General features: G+C 39.9%; 1 protein-coding gene across 1 annotated transcript in view; it reads left to right on the top strand.

Moving 5' to 3' along the window:
• Positions 1-20,493, top strand: part of LOC125905081 (gamma-enolase) — a 35,257-nt gene that overhangs the window by 7,766 nt on the left and 6,998 nt on the right. Inside the window, exons 2-10 of the mRNA XM_049602908.1 lie at positions 6,978-7,063; positions 8,004-8,099; positions 8,754-8,812; positions 11,153-11,222; positions 13,069-13,202; positions 13,576-13,667; positions 13,888-14,018; positions 14,523-14,720; positions 14,807-15,008. Coding sequence (XP_049458865.1) covers positions 6,979-7,063; positions 8,004-8,099; positions 8,754-8,812; positions 11,153-11,222; positions 13,069-13,202; positions 13,576-13,667; positions 13,888-14,018; positions 14,523-14,720; positions 14,807-15,008 — 1,067 coding nt within the window. The 5' untranslated portion in view covers position 6,978. The remainder of the gene's footprint in view (positions 1-6,977; positions 7,064-8,003; positions 8,100-8,753; positions 8,813-11,152; positions 11,223-13,068; positions 13,203-13,575; positions 13,668-13,887; positions 14,019-14,522; positions 14,721-14,806; positions 15,009-20,493) is intronic.

Below are 20,493 nucleotides of genomic sequence, written 5' to 3'. Positions count from 1 at the left end.
ATCACCCACGCATCAATACCCTCGACTCCGTGTGTGGAAGTTTCTCTATGCTGGCGGCGACTCAGACACCTTATCTGCTCTTTCTTATGCTGAGCATCATTTATACATTTTACACATTTTGCTGACGCTTTTATCCCCTGCGACTTATGATGAGCGTGAGACCTGAATAAGCATAAATTGGTGGGTTGTCGACATTGTAATCGACCAACGGTGAGGGGAACAGGGTTCAGAGCTGTTGATGGAAATATTCCTGAGTCGCTCAGAAGGATCACATACGATAGAGGAGTGCTGAGCAAAGGAGTCAGAGGACAAGATGAAAAGACAAGAGGAGTAATATGATTTCTCTGCAGGTTAAAAGCAACACACAGGGGAATTTATGTCCCAGGGGAGGAGGGGAGAGGTGACAGGGAGACGAGAAAAAGAAAAGAATTGTGTAGTGTTTAATGTCAACAGGAAGGCTTTACATAAACAGAATGTGTTTGGTGTTTATCTGACTCACAGCCTGAATGCAGAGGGAAAAATATAGAGAAAACATGATAACAAAATGTATAAATCATCGAGAGAAAGATTTTGTGCAATTACAAAAAAAAGACTTTTCAGTATTTCAGATGGTCTGAATGCTGTTTTAATCTGTATTCCCGTTACAGGGTTGCCACAAACATCTAACAGACAGAAAGAAAAGAGAAAAAGATCATTCATTCATCTTCTAACCGCTTCATCCTCTTGAGGGTCGCGGGGGGGCTGGAGCCTATCCCAGCTATATCAGGCGAGAGGCAGGGTACACCCTGAACAGGTCACCAGACTATCGCAGGGCTGACACATAGAGACAAACAACCATTCACACCTACGGACAATTTAGAGTTACCAATTAACCTAGTCCCCAATCTGCATGTCTTTAGACTGTGGGAGGAAGCCGGAGTGCCCGGAGAGAACCCACACTGACACGGGGAGAACATGCAAACTCCACACAGAAGGGCTCCCACACCCGGGATCGGGTGTGAGGCGAGAGTGCTAACCACCAGACCACGTGTCCCAGAATATATATATATATATATATATATATATATATATCTAGATATATGTATCTATATATATATATATATATCTATATAAACAAATGGAAATGTCAGAAAGTTGGAAGAGAGGACAGAAGAGGATATTCATCATTTTCCCCCTCACATTAAAAAGGGACACTTTGAGAAAATAACTGAAATGTTTGATGTGAAATTAAAGCACATTATCAAACAGAAATTCAGATGTAAAAACAGGAATGAACAGCCTCTAAAAGAGTCGTTGAAGAGGATAGAGACTTTGATGTTTCTGTTTGTGATGCGTGATGAAGCTGTGCTGTTTTAACAAATTTGTCTTTAAGACTTCTGCAAAGTTAAAAGTGTTATTATTGAGAAGTCAGTGTGACAGAATAGTAAAAACCTGAACCAGTCACAGTAAACTTTAATCAAAGATGACTACTGATAAAAGCAATGAAGACCAAATTTGTTGGATTAAGCCAGGCAGTGGTGGAGGGTAGCTACACACAATTACTTAAGTACTGTACAATTCTGATGTACTTAAACTTTACATGAATATTCCAATTTTCTGCTACTTTACTTCTGGTCCACTACATTTCAGATGGAAATACTGGCACTTTGTCACACCCAGAGGCGTAAATATAGACACTGCAGGCAGCACATTGGGGTCTGAGGGGTGGAGGGGCTCAATTACTACCTGGAAATATCCTGTGTTCAAAGAACTCACAGTAAGTCAAAAACTGTGCAAAAATGGTGCAATTTTCTATATATGCCCCCAAAAAGGCAAACCCATCTCCATCGTGGTTTTCTGTTTCTGCAAAATAGTATCAATCTATGACAAAATTTTATGTTTATTCTACATCAACTATTTTCTTTTGTAGATTTTGTCATGTACAGATATGTAATGAGAAGGGGAAGGGGACCTATACATGCATTAAAAAGAGAAAGGTTAGAGTTAGGGGGCTGGGTGCCTTACTCAAGGGGACCTCGGCATTGCCCAGGAGTCAGATTGCACCTCTTCAGCAACTAGTCCACACTTCATCTTAAGTCCGGACAGAGACTTGAGCCGGCAAACCTTCGGTTCTTAACCCAAGTCCTGCAACATGTTACCCTGGAAATCCAGAGTTCTCGTGAGAGCACAATTTGAATATGCTCAGCGAGTCACTCTGGCAATCAGTAATGATGCTCATTACCCATGCCCTTGTAGTCAAGCTGCACCAATCACACTGGTGTATCTGATATAGGCGGGCCAGAGGCAAGCTAAATAGATGATGACAGCGCTGCGACAACGAAGTCCGGAATCACTCAGTAAACATTGCAAGATGGCTATGGATGAACACCAGTTGTTTGAAAGGGCTTTGGCCGCTACAATGAACAAGTTAGACTTCGCTTTTTCTCTAAAAGAGGAACAGAAGACAACGCTCAAATCTTTCCTTTGCAAGAAGGACGTTTTTGCTGTTTTGCTGACCAGATACAGCAAGAGTCTAATCTACCAGTTAGCTCTGCTGGTAGCTAAGCTCTGGATACGTCACCCCGTGTATTATTCTGATTGGTCGAAGTGTTATCCAATTGCGTGCAGTGATATTTACAAATGCATGCTTGGTGCCACCCCTCGAGTTGGGCCATTTGCATTACTCAAAGCCAGACCCTAAATCTTTCTAGATTTAGGTCTGGATTTCCAGGCTAGCAACATGTATGTTGATGTTGCCCAATATCGAGTCTCTGTTTAATCATGTGGCAGCTAGTTTACATGCAAAATCTCTCAATACTGACAAGCTGGGCACATCTGCAAGTGGATGTGACATAAACGTAGCAGTCAGACACGCTCTTGGTAAAATATATATACGTATAAAACTCTCTGTGTGTGCTTCATAACTAGCAACTATGGCGCACTTCGCCTGTCAAATTAACGTCCAATAGGGCCCATCAAAAAACATAACATTACATAACTTACGTCTGTCAGTCACGTGCATGTGTTAGACCTATGAGTGAACTTTGAGTCATTTCATTTCCTCACCATGTTGCTTTTCCCAAACCTATCCACAGTAACTTAACGTGAATTACCTCACTGTACATTAAGGATGTAACGCCATTCTTGGGGGGCAAATTCGTAGGATAATCATACGAACCATTCTATGAGAAGTTGTGTTTGTTGGTTTCGAACAGTGGTCTGAAGCTTGTCCAGTCTGCTGTTAGGAGCCATAATATCCACTGTCCCCTTTACCTCCCAATGACAAAGTCAGCTTGTATACTACATCATTTAAGAAAAGTTGATATGATACACATGAAACGCACAAATGTAACGTATCTGTGTTTTACCGAATCATACAATTTCAACATTTTCCTCTGGTGATGGGCTGTTTACTCAACAAAATAAATCCCAGAAAATTATCCCAGATCTACCAGCTGCAATATTAAAGCAACACTAATGCATTAATAATTATATATCAATGATGTAATTGGTTACGTATTATTCTGAAATAAGCCATTCTGCAAAATCAGTACTTTTTTCTTTGGTATATTTTGATGCCAATACTTTTTACTGTGGAACTGCTACATTTACTTCATTAAAAGGTCTCAGTGTTTCTCCCACACTGCAGAGGCAACTATATTAAATGCTGTGTGAGACACAAACACAGGAAGCTTCTGTCTTTTCATCAAGTGGGAGTTACAGAAACACTGTGTATGCGCATGTTGGCTCACAGGAATGTGTTAATGGAACTTAGCCATCCTTAATGTAATTATTTATACCTGCACTTCCTACGTCTGCTGCAAGGAGATTGTAAATCATTGTAACCTCTAAAATCTAATTTCCCATTAGATCTGACTTCAGATGGGACAATATCTATCTCCCTGTTGGCATTACAGTGTAGTTTTGCACTGATGAATACCCACTAAAGAGGCATGATGAGAAAATATAGGTCTACAGGAGCTGACACACCCTCTGCTCTGTCAGTGCATCTGTAAGGACGGCCTCATAATGGTGACAGGTTTCTGCAAGCTAGCAGCGAGCCAGTTTTAGCCCCTCACAGATCGATGAAGTATTCATACAGCATGGAGACGAGGAAGACATAAAAGGCCTTTTTTGACATATTGTTGCAGCGCTGCGTGTCTCGAATATCAATGAGGAGAAAGAGGGGAAACACCCACAGAGGAGATCAGCACGGATGATAGTGACATGACAATGAGGACAGAGCTCCTGATGTTTTAGAGTGTAGGTAATGACATAGTGATAGAGAAATTTCAAATAAATCATCAAACTGAATGAGTTTATTTTTTTAATTACGTGAGCAGTGAGAAACATAACAAAAATGAGTCCTTTCATATTAGTAGTTAGAAATGAAAAGAATGGATTGCAAAGAGTTACATCCATATGCGATTTCTTCTTGAGATCCAATCTCACCGGAATGTTTCTTCATGTCCCTCTGTGGTACAGGATTTCATAAATAAATCTGTCACTAAGTTTGTGTGTAAAATCCCTCATAAATTCCTAGTAACCACTAACCACTTTCAAACTACTGATTTACTGAATTGGATCGTGTCATAAAACTTTAATATGAAAACAGAAAACTTCTCAACTCTCTCTCCTCTAGGGTTTTCAAGTGGTATTATTGTTCACAAAGACAACTGGATCGCTTTCTATTTTCCTCAGAGCCAGCAAATAATCACAAACATCATGATTAAATTAGAAAAGCTGACCTACTGGGGAATAAATGTTGAAAGCAATACAGAATGCTGAGAGCCTCACTGCGTTATATTCCATTATATTTTCTATATGGTGAATTGCTCCCTGCCGCCTGAATTTCGTGTTTTTTTTTTACAGGATATGAAGTGGTCGAAATTAAGAGTTCAAAAGTTTCTGGGAGAGGACCCCCAGACTTCCGTTTGTGCCCCCCTCTCAGTGTTTAAAAAAACCCTACAGCCTTGGTAGTACCCTTGGCAATGCCCTTTTGATTTACTACTTTCTTCCCAAACTGCTGCAATTATCTCCTCTGACCTCATACTGATCCCACCAATTACATTGCCTAAAATCACATATTTGGGACTGCTCTCCCAAACACAAAGTGATGCCTTTGGGGAAAACTATCAATGGCTACCAGGTTGCACAATGGTTGATGCACTTCCTTTGTGCTGTAAATGGAGCCTTAATTTTTCCAGAAGATTGTACCTGGTGGCAGACAGAATTGCAAAGTGAAATTGAGGCTCATAGGGAACCACTCTAAATCAACCTGGTCTAACTCTGAAGTTGTCAAAATCTGGCACTTGGTCAGTGACTTCCAGTGTCAGACACTGACAAAATAAGCCGTCCTTTCACGTTGGCATAATACACAGCCGGTTGCTGTTATTGTTTATCGGCGCTCAATGGTGTAAGGGGTAAATGTGGTGGGACAACACCAAAAGTTAAGGCAACAGAAGTCTGAGTGTGGTGGGTGGGAGGGGTTTTGGATGAATCCAACAACCAGCAACCATCCAATGCTGCGTCCCATATCGTCAACAATCAATGCACCCAGGGTACCTTGCAGGGCATGTGTCACAGTGAAAAGTCCATGACCAAATGTCGATATGTGACACAGATGGTGTAATTATGCCATAGCCACTACTCTGTGTAGTCAACATCGACTTCATCATGAAAAGTTAAAGTAAAAAACTTAAAAAGATCTTAGCTGTAAAGATTTTTTTTAAAAAAAAATCTGTATAAACAGGAAGTCACCTTCAAAAGCTGTAGCATAACTGCAAAAAGGAAAACAACAACAACAACAAAAACAGTGGCACATAAAACAGTAAAAACAATTGATTTTAGCGAAGAAAAACTTTCAGGCAAAAAAAATGCTTATTTTCTGCAAATGAAAATGATGAATTATTTTTTAACCCTGCAGTGTTAATTAATTCTGTGAACAAAAGTAAACAATAAACCAGCAGACAAAAGAAAGAAAAAAAACAGATTTGAGCAAAACATGGAAATGTAGCTTGGTGCCCTGCACTACTGTACAAAAGTGACAGACAATTCTGTTAATGTTAAAAACTTCTTGGCAGAAATGTTATCAAACAGCTGTTGTTGCCTTAAATGATAAAGGGTGAATCAATACGTTTCTTCTCATTAACAAATCCCATGAAAAGACCAAGACCAAAGTGTTACTTCCCAAACCTGTGGCTCTCAGCTCCAAGCCCATTGGTTCATACTGAAGACATAAATCTTTAAAAACAAATATATGGTTTCATTTTTAAAAAGGGCTCAGTAACTTCCTAAAACAGCCAGTCACTGCAATTTTTACCAAGCAAACAGGATGAAATAGTGCACTTGTTTGGGACTATTTTATGTAACGCATTAATCCATATTTGGTGCTCCCATGAAAATCTGGGGGCAGCAGGAAGGTGTATGTGGGACTGAGTCAAAAATAAATTATAGTGTGTGTGTTCATGGTAATAAATGAATGAATGGATGTCAATAGCTCTATGGCACAGAGGAACACAATCTGTCAGGGTGCACAGTGCAGCCTCCTTTCCAGTCTGGATGAAAGCAGTGGAAAACAGATGCATAATTTCATCTGTTGCGGAAGAATTTAACTGCAACCTGCTTCCAAAAACACAAAGAAACTGCATTGTGTGTGTGTGTGGTAGTGTGACAGTATACTGTATGTGCATGAGACTGTGGTGAGCTTTGATTTTCACAGTGAATCTGCGGTGATGTTGTTTCTTGTCTCCCCTGACAGGTTGTTCTTTTTGTGTGTGTGTGTGTGTGTGTGTGTGTACGTGTTCAATGTGAAAATAGATTCTTCACCCATGAGATCTTTTTCTTTCCTTTATTCTTTCTCCCTCTTTTTCAATCCAATCTGAAGCTGCCATAACCAATACAACTGTCACACTGTACCTGTAATTCTGACAGGATGCAGAGCACAGCACATTACAAGGTAGAGCATTCGTAACGCAGTCTCTTTTCCTCCCTCTCAGGATGTCGATCGTCAGCATCGTTGCCAGGGAGATCTTGGACTCCCGGGGAAACCCCACTGTGGAAGTGGACCTTTGCACAGAGAAAGGTGACTACCGACAAGCCTGACTGCAAATATTAGATGGGGAAAACAACAACGTAAAGTTATGGATGTCTGCACAGATTCATCATGTCAGAAATTAGCCAGAAAGCATTAAGAAATTTGGCAGCGCAACAGCGTTTCTGCTGTAATCGTAAATTGTTTCTGACATCAAATGACCTTCATTTGACCTATGTCCAGATCAATCAGTCCTCAGCTGAGGGAAGATTGGGGCTTAGAGTCTTCTTGTAGGCTGAAGGTCCACATTATGAGGATGCTTTCATAACCCTTCTGTAGTCACCCAGAAACAAATCAAATTCATTACATACAAGGTAACTGTTTAATTTGTATACAGATAAAAAACAAAAATATGGTGTCTCCTGAACTTCATATCAGTCCGACAGTCTATCAGTGTAATAAAATAAATAAAAACTGATGGACAGATTCATCACAAATGTCGACCAAAACCAATTTCTGGATCTCACATAAAACTTTTACCAAAAAATTGGTAACTGCTGCAAAGAGGAACATTGACAGTCAATTTGTTTTAAATTTGGGTGGACCACTCCTAAAAGGGAGAGTATGTGTTAAAGGGGAACTGTCTCGAAATCATAGTTCTGCCCACTGAGAATTAAAGGTGCTACATACAACATTCAAAGCATTAATATAGCAGCAAACAACTATTTACTATGTAAAGATATAGTGGAGTAATGGCGACCTGAGCAGAGAACGAAGTCACGCTACCTCTCTTGGTGTTGTAATTAAAGCTTCTTTTTTTCTTTTTCTTATTGTGGTAGATTGTACAGCTGTATGTGCATGTTAGTGTGTGTGAGTCCCTGTGAGAGTATCTCATTGGCTAGTTAACTGCCAATGCTCTCCTCTGTGCTCATATGGTTGTTACAGCTGCAGCTTAAAACCTTAATTTTATCTCCGTCTTTCTGATTTTCAGGTCTGTTCAGGGCTGCGGTGCCCAGTGGAGCATCCACAGGGATCTATGAGGCCCTGGAGCTCCGAGATGGAGACAAGAGTCGCTTCAAGGGCAAAGGTACGGTGAGAGATTGACTGTGTTTGCATTCATATTCACATTCTTTAAACAGTTAAAGCTACAACGTGTTAGTTTTGACCGCAAGAGGACAGAAGGATTTCTAAACATTCAAAAAAAAACAACTGAATTAGCCCTCTGCTCTGATTTATTATCTTAACATGGGCTTTCTGTAATGTGTCTTTCTCAAAAGCTGAAACACGTCATTAGCATGGCATTTTAACCAAACAAAGTTTCCATATTTAACAACCACCACTCCCATTATGCATATGTGAAGCCGAATGCTAGCAAAGTACATTGTTGAAAAAATCAGTAAAGTTCAACCTGTACTGTCCAGTACAGTTGTAAATATTAAGTTACAGAATCTAGTGGAAAAGAGGCTAATACAGACTGCTACCAACACATTTGTTGTTTTTCTTGTTTTTCATCACTAGGAATCAGTTCAATTCAGCTTTTAGCCTCCAGAAAACTTTGTTACATTTCTGCTTGTAAATGAAACCTTGCCTGTGACCCGAAAGCTAGCAAACAAGAGGCTAGCGTGGAATCAGTGTCAATATCACAAGGGTTCTTTAATGTTGGATTTAGACAAAGAGTACATTTACATTAATTACTTTTTTCCTTTTCTGACTCACTAATCTTATTTGTCCTCTCTTCCAGGTGTTTTGAAGGCAGTCGGGCACATCAACGATACCCTTGGTCCCGCTCTTATAGCCTCTGTAAGTCATCAATACGTCAATGTACTAACTATATTTAAAGATACAGTGTCCTCTGTTAAGTTCTTAGCAGGCCCAAGAGTTGTAGGTAACGGTTGTGTGTTAGCAGTATTTCTGCCCTCCCAGTCAACAAAAGTCACAGTTTTATAGAGAGCTAAACATTAAAGATTCAATTTGGGGACTTACTGTAGGCTAACCCAGAAGTTAGCATCATACTGGTTACCTCGACAAAAAGCCAATGGGGTCATTACAATGGATTTTGGATTATTAAAAATAAAAAATAAAAAAATAATAAAATAAAATAAATAAAAATAAACTCTGCGGCAGACAAAAGTTTATGATACTTACATGTTTACTTACTACTTACAGGTAGTCCTCACAAACGAACACCACTTTTATGATTTTTGAAGCATAAATACAATTGCCAGAAGCAAAATGTAAGGCTTTAAAAAAACTACACCAAGGTCAAAAAGCCTTTCCTCTTAGCGTGACCTGATCGAGCCAGTGGTTATGGCAAGAGCGCAAGTATAAACACAAACGGAATGTAAAGTACATGCATTTCCATGTTTAGACTTTTCAGACCCTCTTAGCAACTTTATTTCTAGAAAAGCATCTAGCGACAAACTTAGCAACTTATTCAGACCATCATGGAAAAAGACAAATAGCCTACATTGTAATTGAGTCTCATGCTTGCAGCTCAGAGTAATCGCAGCCCACGGCTCATTGCCATCAGTGCAGGGTCTCTCTCACATCATCTGGAGACTTTTAGCGACTACTGGAGTTAATGCTAGCTACTTTAATTGGAGAAGAGTTGACAACACTGGTGATGACATTTAATGTCCCCAACAATCTTGGTAGTCTCATTTAGCCACCACCTTTTTTCAGACATGTAAAAGCTTCAAAATTGGGGGATCCAAGCAGGGGATTTACTGACGTATTTATGTCGTACAATACAACCTCTCTTAACCTTGTGTTAACCACAGAAGTTATTTCAGGCATCGGACCAAAAACCCAATGAATTTGAGACAGGGGAACGGGAAGTGTAAAATTGCTGACTCATTTCTGGGTATAAGGGCTCATTCCTGCAGGACTGTATTCAGCCTTACTTGTAATATCTCTGGGCTCATTTGCCTTGATTGTCCCTTTATTAATGACACTCAGTTTTGGTGGTTCGTTATTTAAGTCCCACCAGGCTTTGCCTAAAAAATGTTTTCCTAAACCCGAACATCCAGGTTTCAGATGTCCTTTCAGAGAACCGTGTGTGACATTAAAGGTATTGTGTTCATGCGTCTCAACAGTCTATAGACAGATTAAATCAGGTTGAAAATGTCCAGTTTGAACGTTAGATATGAACAAAACGACCTCATGCAGCAGGTGACACTGAGCACAAGTTCAGTCACTAGATGGACAGATGGCTATCATATCTGGATGGGCAGACAGGAAGCTCTGAGAATAAGATAGTCTTTCCAGTTATCAGTAATGGAGAAGAAACGTGTGTGTGTGTGTGTGTGTGTGTGTGTGTGTGTGTGTGTGTGTGTTTAGAGATACTGTGATTAAAAGATGACGATAATATATCTGTGTGAGAAAGAAGTGTGTGAGTGAGTGAATGAGGTGTGTGTGTTTATGTGCGAGTGTGTGTAAGTATGTAAGTATGATTCAGATATCTGCTGCAGTGCAGTATGGGTAATTCCTTTAATCAGCAGATGTTTTTTGCTGATTGAAGGAATTACCCATACTGCACTGCAGCACATATCTGTCCTCACAACACTTGTGGAGATCCAAGGGGAGAGGGGGTAGCAACACAACTCTACCTAATGGAGGCTTACGGCACCCCAGATTCAAACGTCCAAAAACACATAATTGAAACTACAAAATATCTCCATACTGCTCGTCCGTAGTGATCCAAGTGTCCTGAAGCCCCGACATAAAAAGTTGTTTGGAAAAACATCATTTGAACTCTGTTTTTAGCCTCATCATCAACAACTTTTTATGTTGGGGACATATGAGCAGTATGGAGATATTTTGTGGTTTCAATAATGTGTTTTTGGACGTTTGAATCTGGGGCGCTGTAAGCCTGCATTAGGTGGAGTTGTGTTGCTACCCCCTCTCCCCTGGGATCTCCTCAAGTGTTGTGAGGACTCTAAAACTTCACCTGAGCCTCCATCAGAATATGGGCGAGTAGATAATGGCTGAATTTTCATTTTTGGGTGCACCTTTAAATGCTTTTGAAGACATCTGAGCACAGCACAAGAAAACAGGTTTAAAAGGGTTAATATCAATATAGTGATTGCCTTAACTGTGTGTACTGTCAAGATGAGTGTTTGTATTTGTGTGTGTCTGCAGGGCATCAGTGTGGTGGAGCAGGAGCAGTTGGACAACATGATGATCGAGATGGATGGCACAGAAAACAAATGTGAGTCGAAACAAGTTGTGATGGACTAAAAACACTGCATCATCAGAGTTCACCAGCCAGCTGGAAATCTTGTTCCTGCAGCTCGTGCGAAGTCACACTCATTTTGAAAAATGTCTTTACCAAAGGCCCGTTTGTCACAAAGTGGGTAACAAGAGGAAATAAATACAGACGGAAACAAGACAGAGAAAATAGATTGCTGTTCCAAACGGGCTTTGGCACGGCCGATGCAAACTCACACCGTTAAATAAATTCACTGTTCATTTATTCTTATTTATAGTCATGCCAACTAATCATTTCAGGCAGCAAGGTAAACAGCAGTGGTGTTTGGAGAAATCAATTTCAGCCAGCACAGAAAAACCTGTCAGACTAAACTGTAGCTGAAACAGACTTGAATTGACTTTCTGTTTATGTTGAAATGCACATACCGTAATTATAAAGAGACCTTAGACATCATTCCCAAGACACAGAGAATTCATTCTCCAATTATTGTTTATTGCACACACACACACACACACACACACACACACACACACACAGTAACAGTAAGCTAAAAAAGCAGTTACAAAAAATACTTACTCTTTAATGTTTGTTTTTTTTTTATGGTGACATAAAAGCAGCTTCAAGAATTACAAGATGTGAAGTGAATTTAAATGTAAATTATTTTTATCAACACATTCACACTCCGACCTCATCACATATTGATGTTTGGTCATAGACTCTTCACATCCACATACGACATGCAAGGTACCCTGGGTATGTTGGTTGTTGACATTCTGGGACACCATGTCAAGTTCTGCCTGTTACATGCATTGTCTACTTTCAAGAAACACTTCCGTTTTCACAGGAAATCTAACATTTACATACAGTCTCTTTCAAAATGAATGCACTACGTCTGTACAACACCACAAAATGACGTTTTTTTTTTCTCCTTCAAAAACATACACACATGGTAAGGTTTAGGAAAAAAGAACAGGGTTTGGCTTTAGAATCTTTAGAAACACTGCTCTCTCAGGTGAAAGTCGGTGCTTGTTGGACCTATCCACCACCCCTCCTGCCCGCCCCGCACGGACATTCACCAGCTTTACTTTCATCCTTGTTCCGCCGCCTAAAAGGCTAGTAAAAGGGACTGGGCATTTAACTGGGGCTAGGCTTTTAATTTAAGTTTTAATGTATTTAATATTGAGAATTGAGCTTAAAACTATTGTCTGATCATAAAACTAAAATAAATATTATTGTTTTGAATTAATCAGACTGAATACTGAAATCTCTTTTCTTTGGTCAAAATTTTAAGTAATCTTAAATAAGAACCATGTTCATTTACTCTTAACACACTACCTGAACATGTTGTTACACCTCTGACATGAATCACTGCTACAAAAATGGTAAAACTTAACCTGACAATAAGGAAATCCAAACTGCCAAATCCACTTTATAGACCACTTTATAGACCAAACTGATGTCACAATTACATCAGTTTGTTAGCTGGAGGCAAAACATGACTCTCCACCACAGGGCTGTAGGCTACATAGGAGTCTTAAAATGTCATCTTGTTGTGTTATTGGGAGCCAGAATAGAAGGAGTCATGGCTTAAAGTTTAGATTTTATCACATACCTACCACATTAGGTAGGGAAAAAGTGGAAATATCAATGTTGGTATCACTTATTGGTCAAATGAGTTGCTACATATTGGCATACTGGCTACTGGCAAAAAAAATCCAATATCATGCATCCCTACTGATTTATAAGTTAAGTTAAATTAAACATTGAAAAGAAAGAAATGCAGACTAAGGGGTTATTGATTTGACAATGAAGGTAATGCTTCCCTGTTTTCTGTCCTGTCGAACAGCTCAGTTCGGGGCCAACGCCATCCTGGGAGTGTCTCTAGCCATCTGTAAGGCCGGTGCAGCAGAGAAAGACGTCCCCCTGTACCGCCACATAGCCGACCTGGCTGGAAACACAGAGCTGGTGCTGCCAGTTCCTGTAAGACACAAACTCATTTATTTTTGTTTTAATAAAAATGTTGTTTATTCATATGAGTTTCACTCTTTTCTCTCCTACAAAAATATATGATAATTTCACATGCTTGCACTGTTACATTATCTGGAATAGTATAGTGTGGACAGTGTGTAGGTGTTTACAGATGTTTCTTAGTTTTATAGGCTCCTAAAATTATTACTAAACTCTTCTCTTCTCTCCACATTTCCTTCCCTTGACCCTTTGTTTCCCCCTCTGTTTCCTCCCCCTTGTTTCCTCCTCTCCTTGTTTCCTCTTCTATTTCCTCCTTGTTTCCTTATCCCCCTTTTTCTGTCCTCTCCTTTCCTCTCACCTCTTTGTTTCCTCCTCTCCTCTTCAGGCCTTTAATGTGATAAATGGAGGTTCTCATGCAGGTAACAAACTGGCCATGCAGGAGTTCATGGTTCTTCCCGTTGGAGCTGAATCTTTCAAGTAAGAATTAAAAACATCATCATGAAGTTTTTCTGTTTTTCCATTTGGTTTCTTCTCTTTCAATATCTAAGATTTTTAGTCTATTTTTAAAAAAAAAAAAAAAAGTTCTTCCTAACTTCTCTCATCGTTCATTTTTCTTGATTATTTCTCTCCTGAGGATGTTTTTGTCTCTGCCTTTCCACTCTCTGACGATCTCTCCCTCCTTCCCTCTGTCTCTCAGGGAGGCGTTGAGGATAGGATCGGAGCTGTATCACACACTGAAGGGGGTGATCCAGGAGAAGTACGGCCAGGATGCTACCAATGTGGGAGATGAGGGAGGATTTGCTCCCAACATCCTGGAGAACAGTGAGGGTGAGTAAGAGGAGGAAGAGTGTCAACAGTGATGTCCTGTGTTCTTTACACAGTTCATTGGGTGATGAAATTTAATTTGAATTTTGGTACAACCTCAATACAACCTCACTGAACATGCTGCATAATAGGCCTAGGTGGATGAAATGGGTTCATGGCTCTGGAAAAGAAGCTTTTATTTTGACATTTAATGCTGAACTAAAACAAAATGTTTATTTTTGCTTGAATTTGAAATAAATAATTATTAGTTTACATCATGAAATAAGAGGGGTTTTTTTCGCAGTAAACATTTAGAGGAAGTTGCATCAGTTTTTAGCCCTCAGCTGTGTCTGCAGAACCATCTCTCTGGCTGCATCAATTACAGGGTTAGGGAACTCTGTTTTTAGCCTGAGTGGCAAAAAAGTAAAAAAACGTTCATAGTTAGTCTGACTTTTGACTTCTTAGTTTACATCATCTAATGGCTCTATCTCTGTTCCCTGCTTTCCACCTCTTCCTTTCACTCCTCAGCTCTGGATTTGCTGCAGATAGCCATAGAGAAGGCTGGTTTCACAGACAAGGTGGTGGTTGGAATGGACGTGGCCGCCTCAGAGTTTTACCGTGATGGGAAATACGACCTGGACTTCAAATCCCCCCCAGATCCTGACAGACACATCTCTGGAGAGGAGCTGGCTGACATCTACCAAGGCTTTGTCAACAACTACCCAGGTGGGCCATATTTGTTGTTTTTGTTGATCTTCAGCCAGAGATGAAATATCTTTATTCATTTTTCACCTCTCTTCCCTCCTTCTCAGTGGTGTCCATTGAGGACCCGTTCGACCAGGATGACTGGGAGGCCTGGTCCCGTCTGACAGCCCAGGTGGGGATCCAGGTGGTGGGGGATGATCTGACGGTGACTAACCCTAAGAGGATAGAGAAAGCTGCTGAGGAGCGAGCCTGCAACTGCCTGCTGCTGAAAGTCAACCAGATCGGCTCCGTTACTGAGGCCATACAGGCGTACGTCTGCTTTATTTCAGTGTTAACAAGACTTTTTAGATCTTTTAAATACTGTGCTGGTTTATTAAAAAAACGATTGTATTGAATTGACCACCAAGTCAAAAACATTGCAGCTAGGTCAGCTTTTGTGATTTCATTGTTCTTTTGTGGGTGCTCCTTTCCAAATGCCATGGCTTCCTCCAGTGATAATGCTCCCAGTGCAGCAGCGGGTTTTTTGCCAATTTCGATACTTGATATGCTGATATATAACAACTTATTTCACAGATGACCAACACCAATATAAATATATTCACTTTTTTCCGCCTGATTTTAGTGATCATCAAGTCTCTTCTGTAGTGGAATTAACACCATATTATGCATGCATACTCTTATCATGATGGCCCACCAGCAGATGGAGACATGAAATTTAATACTTTTCAATGTATGTAATATTCATTCATTGTGCAAAATAAGAAAAAGCATGTTGGCCAATTCTGATATTTCATTTTAAACCCAATATCAGCTGATACCGATGATGTGCCAACATTGTAGTGCATCCCTAACTCCTAATTTGTTTTCTGCCACCTTGACCGCCTTATACTCACGTGTCACCTTCAGTAACAGTTCCATCTCATTGTCCATTTAAGTAAAGAAATCCCTGGTTGTACTCTTCACCATCTCCATAGTATTTTCTGTAACCAAGCAACCAGCCGCAGAATAGACAATCTGCTTTCTGTATACACAGGCATACACATGCCAAATGTACGTAAATAGTCATGTGATATGTGTATCCAGGTGTCTTCGTAAGGACAGAGATTATTTCTAAAACGCGGTAGTGTAGCCACAGAAGAGAACAGAAACACAAACACAACCCCACGGCACGTAACGTTCATTATTAAGTCTGTTTCTATTGCCCTTTGTTGCATTTTGTTTTTATTGATACACCAACTTTTTGCAATATTGCAACTTTTTTTTTGTTTTATCAAATTTCTAAAAATCCACTCATGATTCTTTTTTTTAATGCACAAAATGAAAAAGTAGTGGATGTTGGTGGATGGAAATGCACTCAGTGGCTGCTCTTCAGTATAAGTGACATAGTCGTGCTTTCTGTTGTTTTTGAGATGACTGACATGAAGACACTTAAAGGGAAATTTCGGTTTATTTCAACCTGTCTCCTATCGTCCTAAATTTGTTTCAAGTGACTAGTGACATAGAAATAATAGTTAGCAATGTTAGCCGTTAGCCTAGATACAGCCGGGGCGCATAGTAGCGTCAGACCTGTTAAAACGTAAGTGAAAGGGCAACCTTCAAGTGCAAAGTTAGTCCACTAAACAAGCTTTTTTTCCCACAAAGACCGCCTCATATCGTTAGGATAAATGTCAGAGAACACATAGAAAACAACATGTCAACGTGTTGTCTTACCTTACCAGTGTGGTGCCATGTTTGTTTATCCCTCTAGCTCTGCTTTCCAAAGCGCGGCCGAAATATATAAGCAGCAACAGCTGGAAGGCAGAACTGGACAGTAGCCTGAAAAGTTCATTTATTTTATGAAAGATTTATAGAATAATGGCTGACTTTTTGCCAGACTTCGACTTTGTGGAGGAGGAATTTGATTTTGCAGAGTCTGATGGCCGCCCCTTATTTATTTGAGCCAGAATACACTGACGAAGAGCTTCGTGAAATTGAAGAACGGAGAAGGAGAGAGAGAGAGAGGCGCAACAGGTAGAGGACAAGAGAGGAGGAATGGCTGCTGCAAGGCTGCGTAGCTCTGGAGATTGGTGGTGTACCTGTGAATGCTGTGCCCCAGTGCCCACAGAAGAGGAATGCCTCTGTTGCAAGGAATGGGACCGGTTGCAGCCTTATTTGCAAGGTCTGGATGTGACCGAGGACGAGACACTTCCACCTGGAGTAGTATCCAGCTGGGTTTTATCTAGAGTTTGTGAAATATATTTCGGCCGTGCTTTGGAAAACAGAGCTAAATGGTAAACAAATATGGCACCACAGCGGTAAGGTAAGACAACACGTTTACATGTCGTTTTCTATATGTTCTCTGACATTTATCCTAATGATATGAGGCGGTCTTTGTGGAAAAAAAGCTTGTTTAGTGGACTAACTTTGCACTTGAAGGTTGCCTGTTCACTTACGTTTTAACAGGTCTGATGCTACTATGCGCCCCGGCTGTATCTAGGCTAACGGCTAACATGCTAACTATTATTTTTATGTCAATAGTCACTTGAAACAAATTTAGGACGATAGCAGACAGGTTGAAATAAACTGAAATTTCCCTTTAATGTAAAGGGAAATACATAACTATCTCTGCCAGACATAATCCTGGAGGGGATCATGCATTTGGTTGTGACTGTGTAAGTGTATCCATCTGTCCACAGCTTATCTCACAAACTACTGGACCTATCAGCCTCATATTTTGTGTGCAAATGTATGATCTCTCATGGTCTCCGTAATTCAGTTGTTGAAAAACTTGTTTTATTGACTGTTTCATACCATCAGTGACTACTGACTCCTCTCAACCAGGCAGTAGGGGCCGCAAGTTTTCTGGAAATTGGCTATGCTAAATACAGTAATACTGTATACTGCAGGCCACATGTTGGCCATTGTTGTGCCTCAAAAAATTACATTCATAGAAAAATTTGGTCTCATTTTGAGGCAAAGCATTTGCAGATTAATTCCATACTCGAGATGTTATGAGACATGTTACAAGATGAGATTTTTACTCCACCCGCCACACAGCATCATGCCACACTGGAGTGTTTGAGAAGCAGCGCATTTTGCCTGCAGCCTACATACAAAAATAATAGCATTAAATGTCCAATTATCGATATGGATCAAAGATTTGTGGCTGTTATTTAATCATTAAAATTACATTCATCCTCATAACTATATTGTATTCAGATTTAGCAGGAGAAATTTGTGCAACATGTTGCAGCTCTGTCAAACAATAGGTGAGGCATGTATTTTTCTTACCTTCTGGGATGCTTCTGAAACATGCCGCCCCACGATAGCTGGATTTGCAAAAATTATCTAGATTGGCCACAGTCAGCACTCTACTGAGTGCACTTTTCTAGTCAGAATAATAAATCTGCCTCATGAGGAAGCCTACAAACATGACCCATCACTGTCAGTCCCATGTTGTAAACACACATAAACACACTGTGCACACTTTTCAGATGGGAAAATAAACTAATATGTCTGCCTTAGGCAGGTCAGTGAACTTGAACTGGCCAAAGAAGGTCATCCATTTTGGCTGAGATGACAGAGAGGCCTATAGGGAAATACATAGGACCCCAGCTGCTCTGCTATCAGTCACACATGTGGAAACACACACCAAGCATGTGTCAGTCACATCACTCATTACCTGTCAGCCATGTTGACCTTGTGCCAGAGCGAGGAGCGGCAAACTGACCTTTACAGGAGATAAACGTAAGACAGGAAGTGACAAGAGGTTTTTAATATGAAGATTAGCTGTCAGTCAAACGTATTGATGCAGCTATCCAGTTGACTGTGCTGTTGATGTTGAAGAGAGTGTGTACTCCAGTCTTCAATGTGTGTGTCATCAATCTCAGACTTAACGAAACGTCACTCAGGGTTATGAAACTATCAGTCATGACAGTGTAGCTGGATTACAGCAGGAGAGGGGAGAAGGATGAAATGATAGAAACGGTGCTGATGATAGTAAAGGTGATGTATTATACTGTAACCCTCACATAAAAAACTTCCTGCAGCGTTAATCTGACATATTCATCTAACATCTCAGCAGGATGAGCGAGGGCTTGTTCATTTTATAAAACCTCAAATTTGACCCCAGGCACCAATGGTGTCTAAACTTCCATGTCATTAGCAGCAACTCTTAGACTGATAATGTAAAAGAGTCAAAACATAAATATCTTTTAGCTAGCATCTGCTAATCCTGCAAACTCTGTGTTGACACCAGCTGGTGTGCAGTGGTGGAAGTACTGAAATCGTTCACACAAGTAAAAGTAGTAATACAACAGTGTAGAAATACTCTAAGACAAGTAAAAGTCCTGCATTTAAATTTTTACTTGAAGCTAGAGTACAGGATTTTTTACATATAAATGAACATCTACTACATTCAAGCCCTTGCCAAATAAGTTCACACAATGCTGATTGAGCCTATCACTATGCTTCATTTGTATGTATGTGATTTTGATGTTTTCTTCCATTACTTTGTATGTTGGCAGTTTTAAATAAAGACTTAAAAAAAAGAAGGGGGAAGAGACCATAGCAATGGAACAGTAGCAGCTCAGTATGGGGGTAGCTGTGGTGGAAAATCCTAAAATGCTTCTGGCGTGGATGCTACAGATCAAAAAGAAACTTTGTGTCCAGATTAGAGGTGTGCCATATCATATTGTTCAAGATGAGATATGTATATGTATATGTATATGTAATATATGCATAATATTTAATATCATATGAAAAATTAATATCGTGATGCTCACAATATTTAGACTTGTTGACGTATTGAGGTCATACTGTACTGCATGGCTGAAAGCAAAATTATTATAGACTCTGCGGTGGTTGCAAAAAGAGGAGCAGCTTCAGTAGTGTGGAATAAACTGTGGCGTCCTGAATGTTTTATGAACAGCCCGGACTTCTCAGACTGTTTTAGAGACTTAGCCTACTGCTCAGAGGGAACTCATTCAGCGGCTTCTCTGGCAGCAGCACAGTGTCTCTCCCTCTACACACACAGGAGTCAGTGTCATCAATTGATTAAACTTTCTGTAATGTAAACCTACATGATGCTCGCGGCTCGACTAAGAACTACATATATGTAAATGTGCAATAGTTATTGTAGCATTAGAGGAGAAATGGTGGAGGTGGAAAATAACAAAACAAAGAAACTCAATCATATAGGATTCTGATAAAAATAGATCTCACTCTCAGTTAATGTTGTTGTTTACAAACTGAGAAACGACAGATTATTTTGTTTAGTTTTTACTGAATGTTTGAAGGCAAACTGTTCGGTTGACATGTAAAACCACATCACTTACTTTGTTGCAATTCTATGTTCTCAAATTCACTAATGTCATATTGTTAAGAAAATTGTTATCACAAAAATACCCTGAAATATTGTGCTATTATTTTAGGGCCATGTTTCCCAGCCCTAGTTCAGAGGAAGGATTATAGTAAAGAAAAGACTTAAAGAGAGCACTTCTGGGGGCAGGGAGATGGGGAAAGCTCACCTGTAGGCAAACATATTATTATTTATGTAGTTACTCTCACTACCAGAAGGGGGAGACAAAAGTTCCAAATACTTGCTTTAAGTAAAACTATAAAGGTTTTCGCATCAAAATATACTTAAAGTAGGCAACCAAAATTAAGTACTCTCTTTGCAGAATGGTCCATTGATTATATTTAGTAGAAATCTGAGTTCATAAGATAAAGTTATCAAATAAATGTAGTAAAACGTACAGTATCTGTGTTACGTGATAAACAGAAGCAAGGAAATGTTTTTTGTATTGCTTACTGT

This window comes from Epinephelus fuscoguttatus, linkage group LG17, assembly GCF_011397635.1.
Source record: "Epinephelus fuscoguttatus linkage group LG17, E.fuscoguttatus.final_Chr_v1".
NCBI classification, from domain to species: domain Eukaryota; kingdom Metazoa; phylum Chordata; class Actinopteri; order Perciformes; family Serranidae; genus Epinephelus; species Epinephelus fuscoguttatus.
The sequence above is the reverse complement of the archived record's forward strand: the minus strand, read 5'-3'. Positions and strand labels throughout refer to the sequence as shown.